This window comes from Vidua macroura, chromosome 7 (assembly GCF_024509145.1).
Source record: "Vidua macroura isolate BioBank_ID:100142 chromosome 7, ASM2450914v1, whole genome shotgun sequence".
In the NCBI taxonomy this organism is placed as follows: Eukaryota; Metazoa; Chordata; class Aves; order Passeriformes; family Viduidae; genus Vidua; species Vidua macroura.
The window spans coordinates 29,009,577-29,036,088 of record NC_071577.1 but is presented as its reverse complement, the minus strand read 5'-3'; the positions used below and the strand labels follow the sequence as shown (position 1 = coordinate 29,036,088).

The following is a 26,512-nucleotide window of genomic DNA, read 5'->3' as shown; positions in this document are numbered from 1 at the left end:
CTTCAGGTGAGGGGAGTGCTGGCTCAGGGGACTGCTGAAGCATGTCACCGTTCCTATGTAGGTCACTGGTTCACCTCCAATCTAGGTCAGCAGTGACCAGAACACCACTCGCCCCTGGCTGCTTGGGCAATAACTTGGGCAACAGGTCCAAGACAGGATGCAGCACTGGGGAGCAGCAAAAACAAAGCTCTGCTTTTGGAAAAGGGGTTAACTCCCATGGGCAGGTCCACTGAGCAGAGAGAGAGAAGCACAGAAGATGCTCTGTGGTAACTCTAGATGTGTGATGCATGAACCATAGACAGCCCAAAAGTTGATTATTTGCTACCTTCAAGAAGTGGCTGCCTTGAACCTGTCTTTACCCTCATGGTATTTTCTCTAACACCACTAAAACTGCCCAAGGTGTGAGTGCTCAGAGAATACAGCCATAATTAGAAACACATTTAATAACCAATTTTGCTTTTGGAGAGTGCATTTCATTCCTGCCTCTAAGATGCTGTTAAAATAACAACAAAAAAGTATTTTCATAAGAAATTTCTGGCAGTTATGTTGCTATATATGTTACCCGTTTTACAAATCCTGACATTTAGGATTTATTTTTAGAACACTGAGAAGGGGTTCAAATTCTTTTTTATTAGTTGATTATTCCCTTGGAGGCTGAAAGTTGACCATTAGGTCAGTCCCTGGACTCTACTGATTGGTTAAAAATACCAGATATTACTCTTAATATCTGAGTGTAAGTTGAGATGCTACAGGTATATGCAGCTAATGACCACAGGTAAAAAAATGAGAAAAAATATGATTACCAGATAAGAAGTTGCAATTTGTTTATGTCAGTCTTATGTTTGATTTTACAGTCAATTTCTAAATTATGCTGCTGGATAAAGTAACTTGCATAATTAATGCTACACTTATTAATAAAAACATCTCTGTTTTCCCCCACAAGTTTTAAGCATGCATAATCTTTGTAACCCTTTGCTTTGCAACATCAGTGTTAATTAGATCTAACATTTTCAACAGTTAAGTAACAAAAAGAATAATAACATTGTGAAACTTGGGTGAAGCAATCACAGTAGGGATTGACAACAGTCAGCTGCCTAATGTAAGTGCTTTTTAATTAAGATTTGAACAAAACTTTACTCAAGGGTTTAGATTTGGTTTAAATAGGCTTTTAGAATTAGGCTCTTCTATCCACCCAGGCAACATTTTTTCTAAGAATGTGGGCCAGTAATTTGGAGAATACTTTGGGGCAATCTCTTAAATCAGAGTGTTTCTTAACCAGTCAAACTGCTCACAATGAGCATTTTTTGAGATAAATTTATTATCTGTTTCTGCTTGCAGCGAGGCATGATCATACTGTAATTACTGGAAAAGTGGTAGCCAACAACCCAAATCCAGCCAAAGAAATCCCACCCCAAATGTCACAAAATACCCTTCCACATGCAAAACCAGATGGGGGCTTTGATTTACTATGCTACACAACCCTGATGCACAAAAGCAGAGGCTGCAAGGAAGGGAAGCTCTCCCTTGCTGGAGGATCATCCCTTCTTTTGTGGGGTGGCTCGTCAGCTGAATGGAGCTGATCCCAGAGCTTTACCTGATCGTCCCGGCAGATAAATGGCCGTAGGAGCCACTCGCTGCTGAACTGCTTCTGGAGTTGTTGATATATGCCACAAGAGAGTTTGGGGAGGTCCTGATCATTGTCTGGAGATCAATGCTGGCATCAGAGAGCGGGGAGATAGACAGGGCTCGTTTCCGGCTTAATCTTGGAGTCACCCGCGGGCTCGAAAACCGGGACACTGCAGGAGAGAGAGGCTTTGTCAGACAAGACCAAAGGGCTGCTTCCTTCCTGCAGGCAAGCTGGAAGTGCTGAGAACTGATGCACTCATGACTGCTGCAGGATGTTTAGGACCCAGGAGCAGCGCAGGGACCAACTGCCCTTTGATGGAAGGTTTCCTCTCTTCTGGGTGCTGAATCACAGGGGTCAGGCAGCGCCATGAACGCCCGCTTGCTTTGCTGTCCTCAGAACCCTGTCCATCACCCCCTTTCATAGGCATAAATTTACTTAAAAGGGAGAAGGCCTACAAGGTTTCCATGAGTGCAGCCATGCCTGTTGACTCGGTGTCAGGAGCAGCAGGCCAGGGGAGCTGCACATCCAAGCCGGGCGACCATTGCAAATGGTGAGTGCGTGCCTGTGTGCGGGAGGAATGGAAACCAAACGAGCATGAGCACAATGCTGACCATCCAATTAATGAAGGAGGCGAGGCTCCAGAAACCCGGAAAGTAAATTAAGAGTTTTAAGAAAACCAATTTGGCAGCTCAGGCACAAAGTTCAAGCTCTCCCACTCTGAGGGGACCTGCCAGTGCCTGGACCCTATTAGTAATTGTCAATCATTCAGGCATGAAGTAATTTCCAACCCTGCCAGGCCCATGTATGGATCTGCACTACATGACGGGTTACTACTGTAAAAGCTTGGCATCCCTCAGTGTTTTGGCACCACTAACTGGAACGACTGACTTCACCCAAAGGAAACTCTGCCCAGGCCTGACGCACCTGCAGATCTCTGAGGTGGCATGGATGGAAGTTGCAGATGGGCCATATCACAGCTTTCCTCAGTACCAGGGTACCACGTCCAAACCCTGCCTGCCTGAAATGACTCAATGACTCATCCCTCCAAAGCAAGCAATGTTTGGACTGTGTCTTTAGAAGGGGAAAAAAAAAAAAATCTGAGGGTAAAATGTAACACTTGGCAATGGGTCCTGGCTGGTAATCCCTGCCATCCACCCAGGGGTGCAGGAGGGCTGAGCTGCTCCAGCTCCTTCCCTTGATGAGCACAATAACATATCACCACCTGACTTTTCCAGTGGTGGTCTCCCCAGAAAGCATCCTATGGGTTTATCCTATTAAATGCTGTGAGTAAAACACTGAACTGCCCAGACAGGCAGTATGAGCCATTTTCCTCTAGCTGGTTGAAGGCACTGATTTTGGCTGCATATCACCAAGTACAAGCCTGGCACTTTGTAAGAGCATGAACTTTCCATCCTGATGACAGTGCTGGTATGTGAGAGGGTGAGGTAAGATGTATCCTGCTTGTGTGATTAAACAATTCCTTGATTTGTATTGGCTCACAGCAGTCTGTTTCAGCATTTCCCTGAGACCAGTGGCTGGGCTACAGTGTCCCAGCCTCCACATGACTCGCCCGTGCACCTAAGTGGCTCTGCCATTACCATGCCTGGGTGCTATGTAACCAATGGGGTTTAGTATCACCACCCTCTTAGTCCCCATAATGACCCTCACTGCACAAGATAAATGACTTGCCCAATGTGCCACTGGAAATCCAAGGCTAAGTTGGTACTTGAACCAAGCACTCTTGTGACTTTTGTTCTACACCTAAGCAGCTTCAAGAGTGGCTAGATGCAATGCCTTTACTGAAAAACTGACAATAGGAAATTTCTCTTAAAAATCAGATTGTTTACATTCAATATATACTCAACACATTCTTATAATATTTTGTACAACTACATTGTGCAGCCTCAGGGGGCAGAGAGATGCTAGAAAACATGACTGAAAGATCAGGCAGCAAAGAGAAAGGGCAGCAGTCTATAAAAAACGCCATGCGAGTGTTAAAGCTGTCCCACGATTTGGAGGGACTAGGCTCAAACTTCCCAAATGCTTGTAGCTGGAAGACTCTAGCCCTGTGTGACACTTCCCTGGAAGCTAGAAAAGATGCAGCCACTTTGTGGAGGTACTGTGCATAAAACCAAATTGTGCAAATGAACTCCCCTCAGCAAAGGCTGGCCCAAAAGGCTGAAATGGAGACTTCCCAAACTTCACATGTGGTTCCTGAAATCTGAGCCCTGCCAGAACCCTAGACCAAACAACATGAAGGTTGCTTGGGCCTAGATCATAATGGTCCTCTGGCCATAAGGAGTCTTGATTCAATACATGCACCACAACCTGGAAAGATCTGGGTAGTCTTCCCAGTCCTCTTCAGCCACACCTCCTCGAGCAAGTTGCTGCTTCTTTTTGTGTCCCTATTTCCCAGAGTCATCTATTTAGATGAGCTCCTTTAGACAGGGCTTGTATTTTATTCTGCACATACTGCACCAAGTGCGATGGGGCCCCATCTCAGATGAGTTGTCAGGGTTTCTGTCCTACAGACAATATGCGTATTTCCAGATACAGATATTGTTTCCTGCATTTGCATTCCCACAGTCTCCTCCTTCTCTAACAGAAGGAAGCAGGCCAGATTTGACAGTCATATTTATCTCTGTTACTCCCACATCTCAAGGGAGATCTGTTTATTAATGTGCCACTTCCCTTGATAAATTACTAAATAGAAAGAAAAGCCTTGTACTCATTTCTCGCTCTTCCTTCACATGATTTATGCTCACAGTGCTGGATCAGCCATTGGTTCACATTAATTTGCAGAGGGAAGAAGACCTGATGTCCAACAGAAACCTGGGTTTTAGCAGTGCAGACGACGTGGGCACTCCTCCCTGCTGCACACAGGTATATCATTTTTTCCCCATGTAAAACTCTGTGGAAAGCTGTCAGATTATCAAGCTCTCCTGGGAATTTTCCAGCCCAAAACCAGTAATATGCATTGTGTTAGTGTCCACTCTAATTTAGATCCTGCAAGTACTGTTGGCTATCTGAAATGTTTGATAGCAGATCCAATAGGTTGGGCTCATGCTTTACACGAAAGCCTCTTAGGTCTTGCAGGCTTTCACAGAAAGCTGTGACCTAAAATCGTGCTATGGATGAACAATTCCTCTCTTCTTAATGGCAGTCTGCCCAAGGTGCCTGAGAAGAGAATCGTCTGCGAAACAGAAAAGGAGTTTAGGCATGAGAAGAAATGCTCACTAGTGCATTTAGGAAGAGAGAATCTTTAAAAAATTATTATTCAAAAGCAGATTAACAACACTGGCATTTTTCTAAATAATAAAGTTTGTCTGATTTGAATCTCCTGATCTGAGGACATGGAGCACTAACGTTAAATGGTACCAGGCAGCAGAGTGGTCAGCATTTGTGTAGCTGTACATAGCAAGGTATTCAACACAGGCTGAGTGACAGCCACTGGGGCACTTAAGTGAAGTCCTCTGCTGCCTGAGGTCCAGTGCTGTTCCAAAAGAAAAACCACACACAACCGTTCAGCAGAAACTGTGCCCGGAGAAGTAACTGAAGGTGGGATCCACTTTTCAGACACACAAATGGAAAGCTTTGGGAACATTTATCACTGAGACTCCTCTCTCCTTTCCCCTTTCAAAAATGCCAACTTCTCAAAATGAACAGGATTAGTTTAAAGAACTTTTTGATGTTTGGAAAATATGTCAGGCGAAGTTCCCCACACAGGTTAGAGCTGGGAGGAAAGTCCAGATTTCTTTGCTAAAAGGAGAGAGTATCCTTGGCACTTTCTTGTGGTGCCCATGAGTTATCACATCCACCAGTTGCTCAGAAACGTCCCAAATTTAGATTAATTCACAACAGGCCAGTGATAACTAAATGGTCAGCTCTTACATGTGGCAGCTTGTGGACCAACTCTGGTGCCTGATCCCAGTGCCCAAGGGCAGGATCAGATCCCAGCATGTCTGGGAGGTGGGAGCAGAGCTTCCTGCTCTGACCACTTCTGTGGCCATGGGCTATCAGAGGGATTCTACAAGAGATGTTTTCTTCTGGAGTGAGAATTCAGACCTTATGTCACACTAGGAACAGTGGCACCAAAGCCCTCCTGAAAGAAACGCTAAACACTCAGTGGGAGCTCCTTCAAGGCTCCTTCAGGGTAAGGAAATCTCAGGCAACCCTTTATAGACAAACATGTTGCTGTGATCACAACAGCACAGGATCATCAGGGGTATGTGCTCCCTAACAGACGAGCCTGTAAGGCACATGGGCTGCAGATGGCTCACACCCTGCCTGCCCCCCTCCTGCCTCACTGAAACCTAGCCAGAGCCACTGCTTCCCCTCCATCCCCTGGCCAAGCCCCAAGATAAATACTGTGTTATCAAAATGGTCCCTCTTCCTCACCATTCACCAAGAAAACTCTATCCAAAGTGTACAGAAATATCACCCCCACTCCCATCATCAAATTAAAACCAAGGGCCCCATAAAAACACAGGATGGTCCCATAACTGATAAGTGGCAATGAACTACAAACACTCTTTGTGTAACCCGTTCCTTGTTCCCCTCTCTCCTTCTGCAGAGGCAACACACCTCTTTTTCAGACTGTAGCAGATGCTGGACATTTGTTCTGGCACCAGACACTGCCCTGGGACCCTTCTTTCTTCCTTCCACAGGCCGATCAACTTTGCAGTTCAAGGAATAGTAATGCTTCCCTCAAATCCTAGCTGAAAGACAAGGCTGCATTCTTCTACTCCCAATCCACAAGGTAACTGTTTAGTCGACCCAACTTGCATATGTAAATTGAATTCTTTAGAAACCAGAGTGCAGCAGGATTCCAGACACAGCACTTATGGGGTGCTCTGGGACTTTTTCTTTCTTCTGCACATATTTTTCTGGGGAGGAAAACAGCACTGCTGGCTAGAAATGGGTGGGAAATTGTTTCCCATTCTCTGAACCTTTTCTGAGATTTCAGCAAGTTTCCATTCTATGCTGGGACAAAGAAAGCAACAAAAAAAAATAGGTCTTTGAGAGTTTTTAAGGAAGCGACTACAGGGCGCGCCGTCTGCCCAGAGAAGCCAACAGCTGGCTTGGTTGGGAAGTCATCTGTGATCCAGAACATCCAGCCTGCAAACCCAGGGCTGCTGTCCCTCCAGCCCCAGGGGAAGCACTTCCTTCCTAGGTCCCCATGAGGCTTGGCTCTCTGCTTTTGTCCTGATGGAGCAGTTGCTCCACATGAACCTGCCGGAGAGAATCCTGAGCTCACCTCTCCCAGCCACGTGCCTGCCGACTGCAGTCACCATCCAGCTGCACTGCCAGCCCCGCTCCTTACCCTGCTGGCTATTAAATCATTTCCAACAACACTGACTGAAAGAGGCTGGTGAAGCTGAATCACTGTTTGATTTGGGGAGATAAAGTCCCGCTTTGTGATTTGCCCACATCCCAGGCAACTGTGCCAGATGCTGGCCATGCTGTGCTGAACAAAGCCTTTTCCCTCTTAAACTGCTGATTGTGAATCAAGACATTTTTGACACCATTTGTGGCACCAGACAGCAAAATACAGGGTAGAGATCCCCCCTCTAGCTCCAGAACTGGACAAAATGCAATGACAGCACTGCAGGGTCATCCCTGCTATTGGCAACTGTTGCACAAACACATCTATACAGCTTTCCTGACATGAGGGACTACCTTGGACCTAACTTATGCTCAAGATGTTTTTTTTTCCATTCCCTTACTCAGCATGCACAACCCAATCACACTCTCAAAGCTGTGCAAAGTGATGGACTTAAAGATGATCTCTAATTTCTACCCTGGCATTATTCCAAAGATCTGGATCTTGTTCCTAAAGTTGCCACTACTCCGCTCACTGATCTTTTCCTTTGTGGTCTCCAGTGATGAAATGGCTTTGCTTTGTACAGCACTTTGAGATCTGCTGGTGTACAGGGCTAGAACAGTAGCAGCATCAAGTCAGTGTGGATGGACTCCTCTTGAGAGAAAAAGGCTCCTCCTGAAGGGCTGAGGGTAATCACAGGAAGCCCTGTGCCTAGGGGAAAAAGCAGCTGGAAGTATTAAACATGAAACTGGTAGCCATCTCCAGGGTCACTGTGTTCCCCTCCAGTCTTTTCTGCCTCAGGGATGCTCTTGCACAACCACTCCGTCACCTGGAATAATCCACCGTGTAGCACTACTTCTAAAAAAGAAATGCAACAGATTGTTTTGGTCTGGTGAATAGAGCCTGTAGATAGTCTCAAACGTACCCCATCAGCAATGTTGTGACATTGGAAAGTGATTAATTTTTGATTTGAAAGTATAGGTTTTCCAGAAAACAGGATTAAGCCTGGATTCAAACTACACTCTTGGATTTTGAGTCCCTGTTTGGATGACGAAATGGAACAGGAGAAGCAACTGAATGGTTGTTTAGTCTCCACTGGGACTGGCCTGAACACCACAGCAATTTGGTACATAAAACTTAAATCTGGTCTACTTTACTGCTTTAACTTCTTCTAGCTGTACACTGAAAACCCAGCAGAGATGCAGCTCTGGGCAGCTCAGCTCAGTCACCATGTGAACACTCAGCAGACCTGGTACAGGGTTGGCACCAACAAGCTCCAGCTGCCATTTATATCCTATTATTTTTCCTGACCTTAGACATGTGATGGAGTGGAATACACTGACAAAAAAAACATGAAAGCACTGAGAAATTCTATGAGAAATGCAATTACAGAAACCAGAAAGGCGCAGGTATGTGTGTGTGGAAGAACCACCATAGCCAGTATCCACAGCTCCCATGGACCAACCAGCAGATGTTTGGAAGTGACATGACACTGAATAGGCCAGATTTAATATATGCTTATCTCCTGCTTTTTTTTTTGCAGGTGCCAGTGTTATCACAGATGAATGATGGTGCTGCATGTGGTTTAACAAGAGATACCTGCATTTTCAGCAAACTAATTCTTGTAAAGTTTCTATGTTCCCAGGCTCCCTGGGAAGAAAAGGGCTCTCTGAACGACAGATGCAGTGAAGTGGTGACTCACTGGGGGTTTATGCATGCTACTGATATTCTTGTCTCAGAAAAACACCATAAGAGGATGCTTTATTAAATTATCTGTTCAACTATTTACTTAGGCCCTGCTGATTTAAATTTTTGAAATAACTTTCTAAAAAGAGAAGGAGACACTGTCTCCTCATCGAGCATTTCAGAGCCATCCATTTTACTCTCTGCTTTAATAATGTATAAGTCTCTCTTTTCTCTGGGTGATGGATAAACCCAGGCATATAGACTGGTACTGGACTGGTGCTCCTTTACACATTCTTGAAAAGTAGTGTCTCGTGCCACATTCTCATAATGTTTGAAAGTTTCCATCTCATGCAGAACACGTGAAGACCCAGAAAAGGCTTTCCAGTTAATAACCAACAAAGCTTTTCCAAAAGATTGTAATAAATTCTTGGTGAGCTCTGGCTCTGCAGTGAATCAAGGTTATGAGCTTGGCTGCATGAAACGGAGACCTTTGATACCATGATTCACTGTGGAGCTGTTTTCAGGAGAAGGCAAACAGTATGAGTCTTCTGCCAAGGGGAGCATCTCAGTACCTCAGATAAAGATTGATCTTCAGCAAACCAGAGGATGAGCATTTTGGTGTGCTGGGAGCCAGCCTGTACCACCATGAAAACAGTTGTGTTTGCTTCCCTCACTGGTTGTTTATCTGGCACTTCAATGAGGCACTGCTGGTCAGAGATGGACTAATAAGGAGGCAAGGAGGAAGGAGTCTTGTTCATGAGCCTGAGGAGAACTTGGCAGGGCTCGTTTGCACCCATCTGCTATAACCACAGGCATTAACCCTTGCGAGAGAATACAGAGCAGTCTTACTGACCACCTGCTTTGTAGCAGAGAAGCCTGGGATATATTTTGGGTGTTAGAAGGCAGATGGTACCAAGGAGCTTGTGCTCTCCCTCTCAGACTGGGATCCAGGTTCCAAATTAATCTAGGAACTGCCAGCAAAAAATGACTGTTCAGGTAAAACTTCCACAGCGCCACAGATGAGAAACTGTTTTTCCTTTAGAAGTATCTGTAAACTCCCATCACTGAAAAGCCAGAACAGCTTTTATCATTCTAAACCAGTCACTTTATGAAGCAGCAAGACCATAAAGTCTTTCATCTTAAAAGCTCAACAACAGAAACTTTGAAGCGGTAATGAAATGATGCAGATCTCCACTCCAAAAATTGTAATGGTCCACAGGCAAATCCAAAGACATCCCAAGAAACAGACATCGAATCTGAAAGTTGAACTGAGATTTCTTCTTCTTGCAGCAGAAATAATCCCCAAACTGCCCTCTGTAATATCTGTACAACCTCAGTTCTTGCAAGATGCAGCATGAAGTGAAAGACATTTCTAACAGCTCTAAAAATCATATGGACCTCATATATGCTTCCAGATAGACTCTTCCCAGGGCAGCAGTCAGGCCACAGGGTTGACTCAGCACTGCAGTGCCTAACGTGATTCTATTTCTTCTTCATGTAGCCAGGAGAGAGAGCTTTCTGGGTTTATAACACACAATGCTATCACAAATACCACATTCCTGTTTTTTTTTTTAATTTCCTTGCTCAAAGTACTATTTTATTCTTTCCATTGTGTCTGCCTATTCAGATATTTTCTCTCCTTATGGACCTGAGAGGTCCCAACCAAGATGAGATGTCCACTGTGCCTAGCCCAGCTTTGCATGCACATGGCCCAACTTCACCCCAGACACCAAGCAGGCAAAACACAGGGTGGGAAGGGGAGCTAGAGATGTAGCTTGTCCCCAGGCACACTCTGTTCACCCATGGTCAATCCAGCAGGACAGCAGCAATGGCCAGCTTGCTGGACCAGCCCATTTCCTACCCATGCTGCAGCCATGCCATCCTCCCTAAGACAGCAAGATATATCTATTTTAGGTTATGTGTATTTTATATATATCTATGGAAGGAGGTGACCTTTTAAATCAAAAATTATAGTGCAGCACCCAAAAGTTCCAGCAGGGCAGAGTGACCACATTCAGCAACCTCCACCCGGAGGGCAGTCCCATCCATCTATCCCAAAATTTCAGCCATGCCAGAAAGAACTCAAGCTGCTACTCACCATCAACAGGGCTGAGGTAATCGTGGAGGTGGGCTGTGCTGGCTGCTCCCCCGCCCTGCATGAGGAGGTCCCCATAGGGGTTTGGGTGGCCGGCCATCAGCGTCATTTGGTGGTAGTAGTCAGCAGGGTTGGCTCCCGGTGGTGGCGGTGGCAGCCCAAAGAGGCCTCGTTCCTTCAGGTGCTCATGAGCCACTGTTGGAGCCGCAGGCGAGGAGAGAAACATGGGGAGAAGGTTCCCACTGCAGTGTTAGACCTTGGAGCTGACGTTGGCGGCCCCGGCTCCCCCCGCGCCCCCCGCCAGCCCCAGCCGCACGGCTCCGCGTAGGCCGCGCGTGACGTGCGCTTGGGCGTGCTTCTGTGGACAAAGGAGACCAGGCTGGGGCCTCTGCATTCCTCCATTTCCGCAAATTTATAAACAATCTCTCGTTCCCCCTTCTAATAATCCTCCCGTTCGGACGCAGCCAGCACCCCTGGGAGGGGGGGAGAGGGCCCAGGCTGCCGACAGCAGTAACCCTGTCAGCATTAACATCCCTGCCTATTAGGAAGGAAAGACAAATGCAGCCCAGTTCCCGATAGCAGCGTGAGGAAATTAAAGCCAAGGTCTAATGCATAGAACTAGGTTTAGTGTCTGGCAGCATAAAACCATTTTGGCTGCCAAAGCCAATTACACTCACTTTCTCCCAGCTGTAATTTTTCAAACCTGCCTCCCCACCCGCTTGCCCCATTAACTTATTTACCACCACCTTAAACAAGGGGAAAAATAAAAAAAAAGAAAAGGAGGAAAAGAAAAGCAACCCAAAATGCAATGCCTTTTTTCCATAGCAAACAATGCAACTGGTTTTGGAAGGAGAGGACAGGGCAGAACACACACACACACAAGCCATCAGACTCTCTCTGGCGGGTGCCTGAGAGTTCCAATGACGTTTTAAAGGGAGGGAAGAAGAAGACATATGCTTGTCCCCATCACTATAGTGATGTTGTTTTAGCTATACAAGACAGTTTTATGCTGCCAGACACTAATCCAGGGGCCTTGTTTCTCTCTGGTGCACTTTGCTTTGCAGTGTTGAAGGGCCGCTGGCCCCTGCAGCAGCTTGGGAGCCGAGGTGGGGGTTTGCTGGGCATGCAGAGACCAGGTCCCCAGCTATTCCCTGGGCACTGAGCCAGCCACCTGCAACTGTGTAATGAAGCTCTCCGATGAAGTAAGGCATGACTTACACCTTGCCAAGTGAAAGCAGTGATGTGCATTTAGACATTTCTCTATTGGATGTCTTTGTCCCCAGCTCCCCAACCTGAGGTCTGATAGGGCTCAGAGAGCATGATCACCTCTGACGGCACCCAGCACCAACTCCCCACATATCCTCTCCTTCCCTGAAGATTGCTGCAAAGTAGCTCAGGAGTAAGGAGGAAGAAAGTATGGCCCCTCGCCTTCACTCAGCAGCCACGCTGACCCCAGACACAAAGCCAACAGGGGATAACCCAGCTGGTGTTGTCTCCTCTGTAACATCAGTCTCAGCCAGGCCAGGCAGCCAGAACAACTGTGACCCTCTCTGGGGAAAGCTAGGTCCCAGTAGAGACATAAGAACAGGGAAGCTCCTAAGAGGGAAAGAGAGCACTGCAGAAAAGAACGTACTTTAAGCAAAGTATTTATAATATGATCCAGCAGTAATTGCTATTCTCACGCTCTGCTTTCTCAGTGCGATGATGCAAAACAAATGTGTAGTTAAATGGGAAAATAAAAGACACAACAAAAAGAAAAAGAGACAGCTCTCCCACTTCAGAGAGCAGCTGCGGAGTCTTTGCAGTTGTAAATCCCCGGGTTTTAGGGAATTTCAGTCCTGGTGAGCTACAAAATCGCTGCAGTACCAGTAGCACAGTGCCTTACCGTCGGCAGGACTGAGGCCCCTGGCAGCAGAGATGACGGAGAGCGTGGGGCTGCTGTGCACAGAGCGGAGGTAGTGCTCCATGTGGGGTGCCACGTAGGGGTGAGGGGGGCTGAAGGGCGACTCGCCAGGCCCGGCAGGGTGCGGAGACAGGCGGATGAGGGAGATGTCGGAGATGACAGGGCTGCCGCTCAGAGGAGGAGGCCTGGGAAGGAAAACAGAGACACGCTGTCACTCATACCCACCCAGAGCACGCACAACTGCTTGCCACCCTTCTCTGTCCTGCCCCACCACCTGTGCCCACAAGAGAGGAGTTCAGACACACAGCGGGACAATCTTGTCTTCTTGGCATACGCAGAGTCTGAAGCTCCCAAGCTTCCTGTGGACATGCACCAGTATTGCACTAAATATGTATTGTGCAAGGTGGCTCACCCCAACTGGGCTGCTGTGGAAAGGGGCATGAGCTGCTTTAGGCAGTGCCTGCATACAGAGGAGGCATGGAACATACCCTGTGCTAGAGAAGATCCCACCCCATCTCCTTGCACAGGGAGGTTTTGAGGCACAACGATATTTGAGGCAAACCTGGGGTTTGCAAGCTCTTCACTGCCCCTGGATATCCAGATGTCTAGTGCTGCCATGTGCAGAAAGCCCTAGACAGGGCAGTCTGTGCAAGGATGGAAATATTGCAAGAAGAACTTATGTGATCTTGAGCTGCGCTTTGCTCAGCCCAGCATGCATGGCTTGGCCCGTGCTGGCGCAGCAGCCCCACCTCCTGCGTCCATCATGGCCAGCACAAACCTCCTTGACAGGTTGGTGGTACGGTTCAGAGGGCAAAAGTTCATGAGAGGTTTTACTGCATGCTTTCTGGGGGCCGCCTCTCTTAAATCCCTCAGATCTTCCCCAGGCCAAGCGCTACCTGAGAATAAAGTCAGTAAATACTGAGGGATTCAGCAGGTAACAAAAAACCATCACATGCGTGTTTCAGTGCTTAAGCAGTTTTTTGAAGGGTAAACAAGGATGGAAGAAGAAGTCTGCAGACTTCTCCCAGACACACGCCTTACTGTACCCTCCAGCCTCTTAGACAAACCACAGAGGGTGCAAAGGAGAAAAAGTTACTCACCCTGACCTGAGAAGCAGAAAATCTGAGCTAGACACCAAAGGAGGCAGAGCTGTCATTAGGCAAAACAAAAGAGCAAAATCTGCTTTGTATTAGCTCTCTCTGTACTCACAGACTGCTGGAAGCAGAGCTGGCATTGACACACAGGTCACAGCAGGGACAGCATTTGTCCCTGACTGGGTGCTCTGGCAAAGCTGAGGGAGATGGATGTGCACCCCATGGGGTTGCACCCTGAGCACAGAAGACAACAGGGATTTGGAGGTCAGGGATCTGGGACGTGGGCTGATCTAAGGCAGGGTATTACAAAGGCCCTTCACTAAGACTATTCAAATATGCCATTAGTGAGTGCATGGAAGATCTGTCTCTCCATGCACAGACAACCACAAACACGAAGGTCTGAGCAGTTTCGACACGCCACCAGCACCTCAGGATCTCAGTCCCACCCTGCCTTATCGACAGTTCAGGTGCATTTTAATTTATTTGTAATACTTGCATATCAACAAAACCACACAGAAATGTAATATAAGCTTTGCAGACTTATTCAGCAATTTAACGAGCATGTTTGTCTTTGTTTGATCTTCTGTGTGTTTCTCTGTCTTTCTGATAAATTAGTAAACCTTGTGGCTTTTTGAACACTTTCTGCTGATGGGTAGTAAATTAAATGCCTTCTGAAATATTTATAGTTCAAAGTACTTTCCTGTAGCAATGCACTCTGTGGCTCAGTGGTGTGAAATACCAGGCAGTGAAAACCTGTCACACATAAAGGCTTTGTGGAGATGCACAGCCACCAAAACAGGTGGCTCGTGAGACCCAGGCTGGGGTTTTGCCAGAGAAACACCTACCAGCATCAACCCTGTTTTCTTTCATGACACTGAAAGATGAACTGATGATGGCATGGCTATTTCGGACCTCATAACCTCCCCACCTGTGTTGCCTTGGCCTTCCATTACCAAAATTATGGGGTGACCAAAGTCACTCCCTGGTGCCTCTCGCCATGACGTCAGCCGTGGCGGCGGCGAGCTCAGGAAGCTGCAGCTGAGGCCACTGGGGCTGGTTTCTGTCGAGGCTGCTAATAAAGGCATCCGAGCACGGAGCCGACCAATTTATTTCTACCGGGGAGGAGGGAGAAGTGAATCAAAGTCTCTGTTCCAGATTTAGTTTCAATTCATTTCTAATAATCTCCACCGCCTCATCTGGAAAAAATGAAACAGGATTAAAAAAAATGATGTCATTAAGAAAACATCTGACTAATTTTTCTTCTGACGAAGACTTAATATAAGTGAGGGGCGATGTAAATTAAAAGCAGCCCCAATCTTCCCTGGGCCACAGAGCCTGCCTTAATACATAAGCCATGAAAGAGGTTTTCTTACATATACAATAAGTTCCCTCTTTCATCAGTACTCACAGCTTCTCCCAAAAGGGTTGTGAACTTCTTTGATGCAGTCCTGGAACTATGTATTACCAGGTTTACGAGCCTTTGGAGCCTCTGCTGATCAAACTGTGAGGCCGACATCTAAAATGCGTATAACAATATGAAGGGTTTGCTGTTCATTTTCTCTGTGCTAAATTAGGCAGAAATGCTGGAGTCCCTCAGAATAGGAAAACTCCACCCTGAACAAAGAGGTAACACTGGGAAAAAGATCAAGAATTTCCCCAAAATGCATGCAGCTGGAAACACAGCTGGTGTTTGAACATTAGGTTGGCCCTGTGCACAAAGACTGGGCTAGAGAGTAGGCAGCTCCTTATGGCTCTGCTTAAAGCCTGTCCTTGCTCACTGGTACATCTGCAGACCAGGACAGCCATACTCCCATCAAAGTCTGGCTTCTGTGAGCTCTCCCAGGCAGGGATCACCTCTCACTGTTGTACACCTACAATTCTAGCAAAACAACATCCCACAGTGCAGCATGTCACAAAATAACGTGGCTTCCAGGAGCTGGCTACCAGGAGCAACTCACTCAGCCAGGGGATCACCCTCTGCTCCTAACTCCCCAAAGTTAGGAGTTTGATTTTTTTCCTCACTTTTTTCCCAACTGATTATTTCTTATCTCATCCCACACTGAGCCCATCACATCGCCACTGCAACTACACAGTGAGAGGCAGCTGTATCCTCACAGGTCTGCTCCTTGCAGAGAAGAACCATCACATACTGCTCTTTGGAGGCACTGAATGAGAGATGAAGCAGTGCTGGAGGAAGGCAGCTCTGTCCCCATGTCCAGCTGACATCTAGGGCATGCAGGGCTCTCCATGCCCATGTCCCAGACCCTGCAGCGGGACAGCCTTCAGCTTGGTGTGGTGAACCAGCCCATGCAATGAAACCATGGTGCCAGAGCTGCGTTCTTCAGCCTGTCCATAGAGCTCTCTGTCCAGACCTCTGCTAACTGTCACTCCCTGTTTCTTTCCTGGATCCCACAGATGGCACAAGGAAAACATCCCACCACCTGAGGGAGAGCTCCTTGCTTTGCTGAATGCAATGCTGTAAAAATGTTGCTGTCTGCAGTGGGATGAGGGATTTCACCTGACCACATATATATCTGGAGAAAGTGGGATTCTGGTTTTCAAATAGGCTAAGGGAATTGGGTGTCCAAACACCATTAAATTTAATGTGAGCCAGGAGCCTGTTTTCCCCATGGCTCCAGCAAGAAGCCCAGGCTCTATAATTAATGCTCAGGATTTGTAGAGCAATTTGCATCTCTGACGAAGCACGTGAGCCTGGATTCATTTCCCTCCCCACCCAGCAGTGGCTTTTCCTTTGCTGCTCTTTAACAGAGGGAGACACTGAGGTGTGGGAGACATTACCTGATGCCACCTAAGGGCTGCAGGGCCTCATGGTGGTGCTGGGGGCATACAAGCTACTAAAGGTTGTACAGAGTAGGTCTTTACCAGTGTAGTGGATGACCCCTCTGGGAGAGCAGAAATCCTGGCACAATTTACCTGGCTTCAGCCTGCAGAGCAGAACTGTGGGGCAGTGGTAACACTTGACAGCAGAGAAACACAATCAGCAAAAGGAGAGATACCAGCATCTGAGACATGATACACACTGCCTGTAGGACACTGGGAGACTTCTGATGATTTCCCAGGAGCTGGTCACTCCATAACAGTCCTTCACTGGGGAAAAGAGATCTGCTTAATTTTCTTGCCTCTTGGGTTTTGCTAAAAGGAGTGACAGCTCGTCTGAAGCTCTGCAGTCTCATCCCGAAGTCTGGGAGAAAGAGCTGGCAGTTTCCTTTGAAAACTGAGGCAAAGAAACCTCAGCCCATGGTTTTCAGTGTGGCAGAGCACCATTCTCCTGTATGTGCCTTGGAGTCTGGCAAGTGCTTGTCTTTGATGCTTCTTGCTGGATGCAGTGCTGAGAAAGAAGCCTTGTGGTCCCATGGCAGAGGAGCAGCATCCTCTCTGAGGAATTGGGCTGGGCTCCTGGGAAGGGAAAACCTCAGGAACTGGCAAAATCAGTGCTGACTGCTATGAAAAGCATTGGGGTGACTTTTTTCCACTCTCCCTCAGTGGATATGCATCAGCAGTTCCAAAATCTTGTGTGACGGAGATGAGGCAACATCTTACCACTGCTGTGAGCCTGCAGCCTCTGCAAGGGGCACTCAGCAATGAATGTAACAGTTAAAGAAGTTGCATATTTCTGAAATAATCTCCATCAGTTAAATAAACCCCAGAAAAATGTGGACAATTACCAAGCACTAATGTTCCATGACTAGTTTAAATTAATACTTAAGTGAGAAATAAATTCATTCTGCAGAAAACAAAGGGCTGAATACTTTTCCATATGCTTAATGGAATATGGACACTTGAGGGCAATTGTTTTGCTCTACAATAAAGAAATGCATAGCTGCTAAACAGACATAGAAGCAAGGAACAGAACTACTCATGGGGAGGGGTATCATACTCCGGTAGTTTTGCTATTAAAAAAAGCGCTTTTAAAGCCAACAGTCATTTTTAAACCCCACTTTTAAACCCCAAAACTTCCTTTTGTTTTGTTTTACACAAAACTTCCTCGCCTGTTTTTCCACGTCCTGTGTACCCAGAACAACACCTTTGCCTGAAGGAGATGGAGGAAAGCCATACAGATGACTGGAAAATGGACTGCTCTCATGGTAGACACTGTATGGACGGGATGCCAAAGCTGTATTCAACAGGAAACCAAAAGTGCCCCAGGATTCATGCTAAATGATTCAGTCTAAACAGCTCTCACCAGCCCCTCAGCTTCACCTCTGTTTATTTCTGATTTAAAGTCCCTTACAACAGGAAGGGCGAGAGGTCGCAACAGTTGTGCGGTACCCTGAGGATCAAACCCCACGAGGTCCCTCAAAACAAGGTAACTTCCAGAGGTCAAACCTGGGCCACGACTATCAAATTCACATGGCATTTGATCATTCACAAAGATTTCCCTCCCTGCCGTTTTTTCTGCTCGGAGAGCAGAGGATGTGCCGCAGGAGCGGCGCAGAGCTGCCTCGCAGCTGCCTCTCCCCCCAGCCGCTCCAGGGAGCGCAGGGCAGCCTGGTAATGAGGCGATGGGGAATCACTCGCTCTCTCCAGCTCTCCCAGCACTGCAACAAGTTGAAAATTACCCAGTAAAGTGACCTGATGATCGAATATAAGACTATCGGCTTGGAGAGCCAGCCTCTGTGTTCCTCTACAAAGAGATCGAGATGGGGACTCCAGAGACATCACTGCTATCTCCCAGCCCCCACTCCATCGGGATGCACAGCACAAGTAATATTTTTTTCCCCCGTATCTTCTCAGCTCTAAAATAAGGTTAATAATTTTTTTTTTTCATACTCACAAAGAGGAATATATAGAAAATCAGAGCTACCATGGCTAATTCAGCAGTTAATGCTCTCACTTATAAGATGTTATAGAGATTGTGAATCTGAACAAAAATTGTTATGGCTTTTCTGCAGAAATTTAATGGGCATGCTTCATGCAGTTTGTATTTTCTCTTTACCCCTCAAACATGTCTTCGAGCAAAAAAGGAAGCATAATAATAATAATAATAAAAGATTTATAACAATAAAACATCTATTTTAAAAGATACTTTTATCAACAAGGATAAGTTCCCATTAGATGGGTTTATGGATGGAATTGGTAAATTCAGCATTGCAACAAGACTGTACAGCAAAACGACATGTTTTTTTAAGATGAGCTTTAAGTGCACAGCAAAGTTTGGAGTTCTAATAGTAGGAAATAGTAATTTCTCCCACAGCAGAAATTAAAGAGGGGAATCCTATGCAATCAGTGTTGCAGATGTCAGATCAGGTAACTGTGATAATTCCATTGGGCCTTAACAGATAAAAAACTCTGAATATGAAATCCCTTATTTGTGAATTTGTGGTTTGGGCAGCACTTTGAGAAGGATTTAGGTAGACACTATGAAAATCCCACTCCACATCCACTGGCAATGGTAGTTGTCATGCCTTAAGTCTAATCTTGTACTACTGAAATCAAAGAAAACTCTGCCACCAATGGGAAGAGCAACAAGAACAGGTCTCCAACACAACTCCTATGCTTTTCATCTACACAGTATCATAATCTAAGGCAGGTACAATTTCTTTGCATGAATTTTTTCCCTATCCCTTAGACTTTAAGCTACTTCTAGCATATGAGTAATTTAAAATACTTGCTCTGGGTAAGTAAAAGAATTTTTTGTTACGAAAGTGGAAAAAACGGTGGTAAACACCGTTCATTTTTCCTTTTGAAAGATGATTCCATGTTCAAACATATCTGACTTCAATCCTATATCTAAAATACCTAAACCCAAGAACAAATCAATCAACCTATTTGATTTCACCTGATACATATTATTTTTTAATAATGAAATCAAAAGTGTTTTGGTTTAGAGTTTGAAACCTTTTTTCATCTAAGTTCTACCATAAGTTCACAACGTTTTTAAGCTCACAGGTTGTTGCCTGCCTCAGTGGGGTCAGGGGCAACTTCTGGAGAGAGCAAAGTTGGGAGCCTGAGCACAGAAATTGCTTGTCAGATTAAAAACTCTCCTAACCACATATGGTTTCTCATTGCATTTGTGCTGCATTTACCACAAGGGTCTAGTATTGGCTGACATTTGTAGTCACAACTGCAACACAACAACAATAACAATATTTGCTTTTAAAATGGAAGAAAACCGTAAATTTTTATAAGTAAGGTTGCCCTCCATTATACGACACACAAAGAAGCAAGACATCAAAGGTAGAAATTGGAGTTGATACGAGACCTTCAAACCCAAATCAAATTAGTGTCTTAGGGAGAGATCTTTGATTTAAGCTTAATAGTGGTGATTTTTTCTCGGATTGTTTTATACTTAATCAGCCACACAACCCACTGTGCAGACATATGTTCCAAAAGCACATCAAAGAAAGTAAACATTCTGTTTCAGATCCTAATATCCTTTTTTTTTAATCTAATTATCTTACTTACATGATCTTTTAATTTAAGTTCTGAAAGCTCACCTTTTCACACAAGCTTTCCTTTAGGAATGGAGGTAGAAGGATGACCAGCTCAGTTCTTGTGAGATACTTACCAAAAAAACTGCACAACGAATAAATCAAAGCACAGCAGATGAGGCTCTAAGATAGTTTCTTGAGAGATTAATGATGAAAGCCTTCAGAGAAGAAGCGTATTTTAGAAGGGGAACTTCAAGGAAGATAGCTGAGGGGGAGAGAAGGAAGAAAAGTGAGAGAAAAGGCGTGAAGGAAAGCATGGATAGAAGTGTAGGAGCCAGTGAAAGGAAGCCAACCTAAGGAGCAGTGCAAACCCGGAGGCCTGTGAGCTTCAGGGTGAAACCACCAAGCATGAGAACTTGATTCCAGTAGTCACAAATTTTGAGAGTTGGGGTGTCAAAATGCTGCAAGGTCAGGGTGGGGAGGGGATGAAGGCTGGGCAGAGGCATGGCTGATTGAAGGAGCAAGCGAGGTAGGAATCAGTGGGGAAAAAGATAGGGAAAGGTGTAGACACAGACCAGATCCTGATGGCAGAGCTGAGGGAGATCTGAGAGGAGTCAACCCTGGTGTGGGGATGGGGAAAATGGGTGTTAGAGAGATGTGTTGGATGTGACACAGCCATTTCTCTGCATCTCAATGTTTTCCCTTGGGACACATGTTGAGGATATTAGCACTTTCAAGTGAATACTTTCCTTGTAGCTGTGAAGAAATTGGGCTTGGGAAAACAAATGGAAGTGCATGTTTGTGGGGAAGAAATCTGAGTTTTTGAATCCCTGCCCAGTGTCTTCTTCCTATGCTACTTTTGGGTGGAGGCTTCTCTCCCTTAAAAGGTTTTAACATTCAAGTGCTACGGAAGGGTTTAGCATTTAAAAGACAATTCCTATACTACTTTGGAAAAGTCTGTTTTCATGTTATGCCAGCACTAACCCATTGAAGAGAGAGAAAGACAGTGGCAGCAACACCACAGTAATGGGGCTCATGGAAGAGTCAGGCAAACCACAAAAAATGCTTATTCATTCATTACATTTAAATCTGCCTTGGCTCCATACCTGTCATATCCCAGAAAAGCAAAAAAAGACCATTCCTCTTCATCATGACGGTAATACAATCAACTGGCTGCAGCATTACTCTAACCAACGTTAACTAACAGAGTCTGTGTCTGACATCTATAATTTCATGTTAACAAATTAGGTAAGACTCCTGCATTTCCTGGTACCTTGAATGCCCAAGAAGCTCATAACTTTTCTTTATATGCAAAATGTCAGGGAAAGGGCAAACAATGTTATGCCAGAAGACCATAGCCAAATCACTTGGTTGGAATGTGCTGTAAATCACGGGGTGAATGGGAAATGAATCTTTGTTCCAGGACAACGACTTCCAGCATTAATGTTTCTGCTAATATGCTCCTTTTCTGTTGGGAATGTCCTCTTCCCATAATCCAAGGTCCTATAACTTAAAACCTATAGCTGAACAAGACACCAAGGAAGGAAAACCTACAATCAATTAACTACAAAACTCTGAAATGTCCTGCTTCTCTTTTCTAAAGTACAGGGGAAAATCACTGGTGTTCAAGCCTTAGAAAAATGACACACTTGCCCTAAGCAGCAGTAAGCTGCTGTAACTAACTGGAAGTAACCAAACCCCATAGTTTACAAAGGGGAATATAACAAAATGGGAACAGGTACAGCACAGATCTCTACAGAGCCTTTCCAGACACAGCAGACAGAGGAGCTCCGTCAGTACATAAAGGTGATTGTGATAGCTGCACAGAAATACATCTCATATACACAGACACATGCCAGGCATTCTGCTGGTGTGCTGTGTGTGTACCTGCCTCTGGTGCATCACAGCACAAAGGAGTAAGAGACATGCCTTCCCATAATAACAAAGCTTTTGGTTGGGACTCCCTGGGTTTTCTGCAGGAATTAATTTTACTGACATTTGACACATTTTAAACAGCAACAGTACTCACAGTAACCTCCAAAGGGAAATATTTCTGAACAATATATAATAAATACATTGATTTCTAATAATAACCATCTGCCCTAAATCTTTTTGCTGACAGGTTTAGTTGGACCAAAGGCCCTTTTTACATCTACTTCATGACAGTTCCCATCACTACATAAAGACTTTGAAGTGCCCTAACGTGCAGTAAAATGCGAGATAACCTACCAAACTGTCAATATTTCTTCACTTCTAAAAGGAAATGCTAATGGCACTCAAAGAGCTCAAGATGTAATATAAGATCTGATCCAGCAGACTGGCTGATCTAACCAGCCTTTGCTTTGCAACGAGGATGCTGAAAAGCAAGCAATTATTTGGTGAAGAGCAGAACTAGGTAAAAGTTTTTCACTGATATGACTGTAGGGAATAAACCCTTTTTATTCCAAACAAGCTTTTCTCTTGAAGTATCTGGAGTTTTCTGTACAAAATAAGAGAATTAACAATAAATCAGCACTTCAACATTAATTTCTTCTTTTTAACCTATCACTTTTTTTTTCCTTTTTATTTGCTTTTTTAACATTAGAAAGAAAATGAACATGAACGAGACATAATTTTTTTTTTTAATCTGGACAGCATTCCGCTAGGGTTTAATTTTGCATAGGGAAAAGTTAAACACAAAAAATTCAGAGAAAGCAGAGTCTCTCTCCAACTGCCTGCAACAACTGGCGTTTCTCTACCTGCAATGTAGATCTAGCCTGCAATGTAAGACTGAGAAAGGCTTTATGGCAGGAGAAAGTAAAAGCAATAAACAGTCCTATGCAAAACCCCAGCCCTGCTCACTGCACTGTACAACTTGAACATACTTCAAAAGAGCCAGGATGCTTCCCCCACCCCGCAAATCACCATCTCATGGTAAGAAAAGATGAGGTGTTTCATATCTCATCTGCCACGTAACCACCCAAAAAACCTTCCTTGCAAAACTCCTTTCCTCCCAGATCCACTGGTGTCATTGACTACAGCTGCTCTCCTGTTCTTTCAGTTTTTCAATGGCGTAGGAAAATATAACACATTTATCAGGGAAGGAATAGGGATCTGATGTTCCCCAGCTGTTTACTGCTGAAAGTTTGCACTAGTGCTTTTCAACCTGTGGTTTGCAAAACCCTTGGGAAACACTAAAATCTCCTTTGGGGGCTGTGAAAAGACAGCAAAAAATCTCTGCAAATCTCTTGTTATTCAGGCCAAATTCATGATACTACGTTTAACAACTCTGCTAGGAATTTTTTAGGGAGGCCACAGACTGTAATAGCTTGAAAACCCCTCACTGACCCTACGCTTTCCAAAATCAGTAAAAATTACATACAAAACATTCTTAGAGTAATCCCTGATGACTGCCCCACTCCATCCTACACCCACCAACATCAGCTGGTGCAGGAGCAGGCCCATGTGATTTAGGGAACTGGCACAGAGGTAACCCCATCTCCCGTGTCTGCTATGTACCTACAGCAATACCTCCTTCCCAACATCATGCAAAGGGAGACCTGTGGGCCTCATCTTTCATTCTCTTATCTCATGCAGCTATTCCTTATGCAGACACATTTCTGTATACAAATCCCATTATACTTGACCCTCAGTTCACCCTGTTTCCATTACAACGCTGTAGACTCAACCAGACTTGCTTCAGTGCCAACTCTGTGCTGTCATTCCTTGCGCAGAGTGGTAATAAAGAAATCACTGTTTTAAGCTGACAAAGAACAGATTTCTTACTAAGTAAACACTGATGTTTTGGTAGGGAAATTAAGTTATAAAATTGTGTCTACAAAGGGAGACCATACAGATGGAGTTTGTTAAGAGACAGCAATACAGTCAACAGTGGGTAATTCAATTGCCTGCTACTTATCAGATTTTTTTTTAAAAAGGCTTATCCAGCTTTTGTAAATGCAAATGCAGAAGAGCATTTCAAAGAGCTGCTGTCATTGTAGCTGGAGAGTGATGTGCACATGCACATGGTCTTTCCAGGCCAAAGAACCCGGCCCTGCATATCTGCCATGGCTGTGTTGGTATCCAGTAGGTCTGGTGCTCACCAGCCTAGCAGGAGAGGAGGCCTGGGCACAGACAGCTCATCACCATGCCACCACCCACCAGTGGCTTCTGTCCTTAGGGCTGTGCCATGGCCTTAACTCTCCTGGCCACTGCTCTCACCTGCCTCTCTGCTTGCATGGGGCTTCCCATCAATATTAGATACCCCAGACCTTCTTCAACTCAGGTTAAAGCTGGGCACTAAGCTCACAGGAATAAAAGTAGCAAGTTTAGTACCTCCAGTCCTCAGTTGACCCTTAAGTCATGCCAGCCTAACCTCAAATGTCACATCTAATTCCCAAAAGGACCAGGTTGATGCCAAGTCACTGGAACTGTTTCCCTCCTAAATGCTCCAATGGCAGAGGCACAGCCACTCTTTATGCTCCCCTTTCCAGGGAACTGCAGCTGGGTTTGGGGTGCTGCCTGAAAAACACGGGGTTTTTTTCAGCATCAGTGCTGGCAAAGGCCCCCAGACATCCTCCTCACACTAACAGTTCTGGTGCCTTCTGTACTGCTGATCCAGGGGCAGAAGCAGGAGGATCTTCATCACTCCACAGCCTCAAAAATCACCCTTTCTGCATCTCACCACAAAGCAGGGTATGTGGCATTTGAGTGCTGAGTGGGATGAGATCCCCCAGCCCTGTTTGTGCACACTCAAACTATGCAGAGCCGAGGAGAGATGGTTGCATGGGTAACTGCAGGTGCTCAACTCACAGATTACTGCCACTGCATTCCACAACAGCAGCCCAAATCTGTCTGACATGGTCATCTAGGTAGTCTGAACACAACCTCAATGTGATGAGGACAGTTTAAAATTATCAGAGAGATGTGGAGGGTTTTTTGGACCATTTTATCAAGAAGGATAGAGAACATGACTTATCTTTTGCATAGGATAAAGTTCACTATGGGATTCAGCATGTAGCATGACGTAAAGTCTCAGGCAAGCCAAAAGGTGTTAACATTGTGTGGCCTTTAGATGAGGCAATTAGTCAGTAAAACGAGATGTGCTTAGGTTGGAACTATATAAATACACTCATTTTATTAATATAAGGCAAAAATCTAAAAAATATATATTGCTGGACAATTAAGTTACCAAGTATTGGTTCTATTTAAAATTCAAGAGAAGGGGTATTAAACATACTCAAATTTTAATGAAAACATTTGCATCAGTTTTAATAATTCAGCACAAAATGTTATTTAAACATTTCTCTCTGGTTTTGGAAAAGGCAAACACAGGGCCATTGTACTGTGGTCTGGAAATGAAAAATCAGAACTGCTCAGGTGCAGTGGATTTCTTTACTCATTTTAGACAACTCTCAGTGGCAAACAAACCAAGCCTGGCGATCAAAGCTATGCTGAAATCCCAGCTGTGAGGTTTTCCATGTGGTAGAAGCTTTTGAAAGTCCCATCAGTCATCTTTTTGCACCATCAAGTATCACTTGCAGCTCAGGTTGGTTTCAGTGGGGTATAAGCTCTTACATACCTTCATTGTAGGAAAAGGCTGTAGACAGGATTTTGATAAGAAATTCTCATATCCTGCAGTTTAGTTTTAAAATAGAACTTAAAATCCTGCACTTTGCATGTTTGGGTTTTTTTTTTATTTAGTTGTATCAGCTGCTTGATTTGTTTAAATAAGCAAAGGATGTAACAGGTAAAAATAACATGGATTTAAAAAGTATTTTATGGTTTAAATAATCTGAAGTATTAGTAGTAACCAAGGAAATTCAATTATCTGGATCCAAATTGCCAATATTCACAATTCTATTTGTGCATGTCACAACATGGTACAGGAAAGCTGCTCATAATCTAATGGCAATATAATTGCTCTTACCCAGCATGCAGTACACATTTGGTACTCACGAAAACCGTAAGGATTAATACAACCATTCATGCCTACTACAAAAGAGTTTCTAGCCAGTGAAGAAAAGGTACAAGAATGCACAGGCCATGTTCTAAGGTCAGTCATAGAGTATCTGAGAGACAGAGCAAGTGCAAGAAGTTTTAAGGACCTATTGGTAGGAGATAAACTTTTAATTACAAAAATCCCACATGAAAGGTCTCATTCTCTTGTTGAGTGAAGGAAGACAAAAGTTTGACAAGTCAAAAATTAATAACAAATGCAGCCTGTGCTATCATACACATGGATTTTTACAGGCATGTTTGTCAAGCTCTTGTAACACCTCCCAAGATGCCAGATTGCTGGGCTGCACCACGTTCACCTTCTACCTTCAGCCTTCAAGAACAGCTTCTAAAAGTCTACAATTTCATTTTAATTAAAGATTTCCTCTTGCACATCACTGGCTCTTTCAACTGAA

General features: G+C 44.9%; 1 protein-coding gene across 1 annotated transcript in view; it reads right to left on the bottom strand.

The window, feature by feature from the left end:
• The window catches only part of GLI2 (GLI family zinc finger 2), a 188,539-nt gene that overhangs the window by 27,582 nt on the left and 134,445 nt on the right, over window positions 1-26,512 (bottom strand). Inside the window, exons 4-6 of the mRNA XM_053982750.1 lie at window positions 12,617-12,819; window positions 10,735-10,926; window positions 1,595-1,796 (exon numbers count right to left, since the gene is read on the bottom strand). Of these exons, the coding sequence (XP_053838725.1) occupies window positions 1,595-1,796; window positions 10,735-10,926; window positions 12,617-12,819 (597 nt within the window). The remainder of the gene's footprint in view (window positions 1-1,594; window positions 1,797-10,734; window positions 10,927-12,616; window positions 12,820-26,512) is intronic.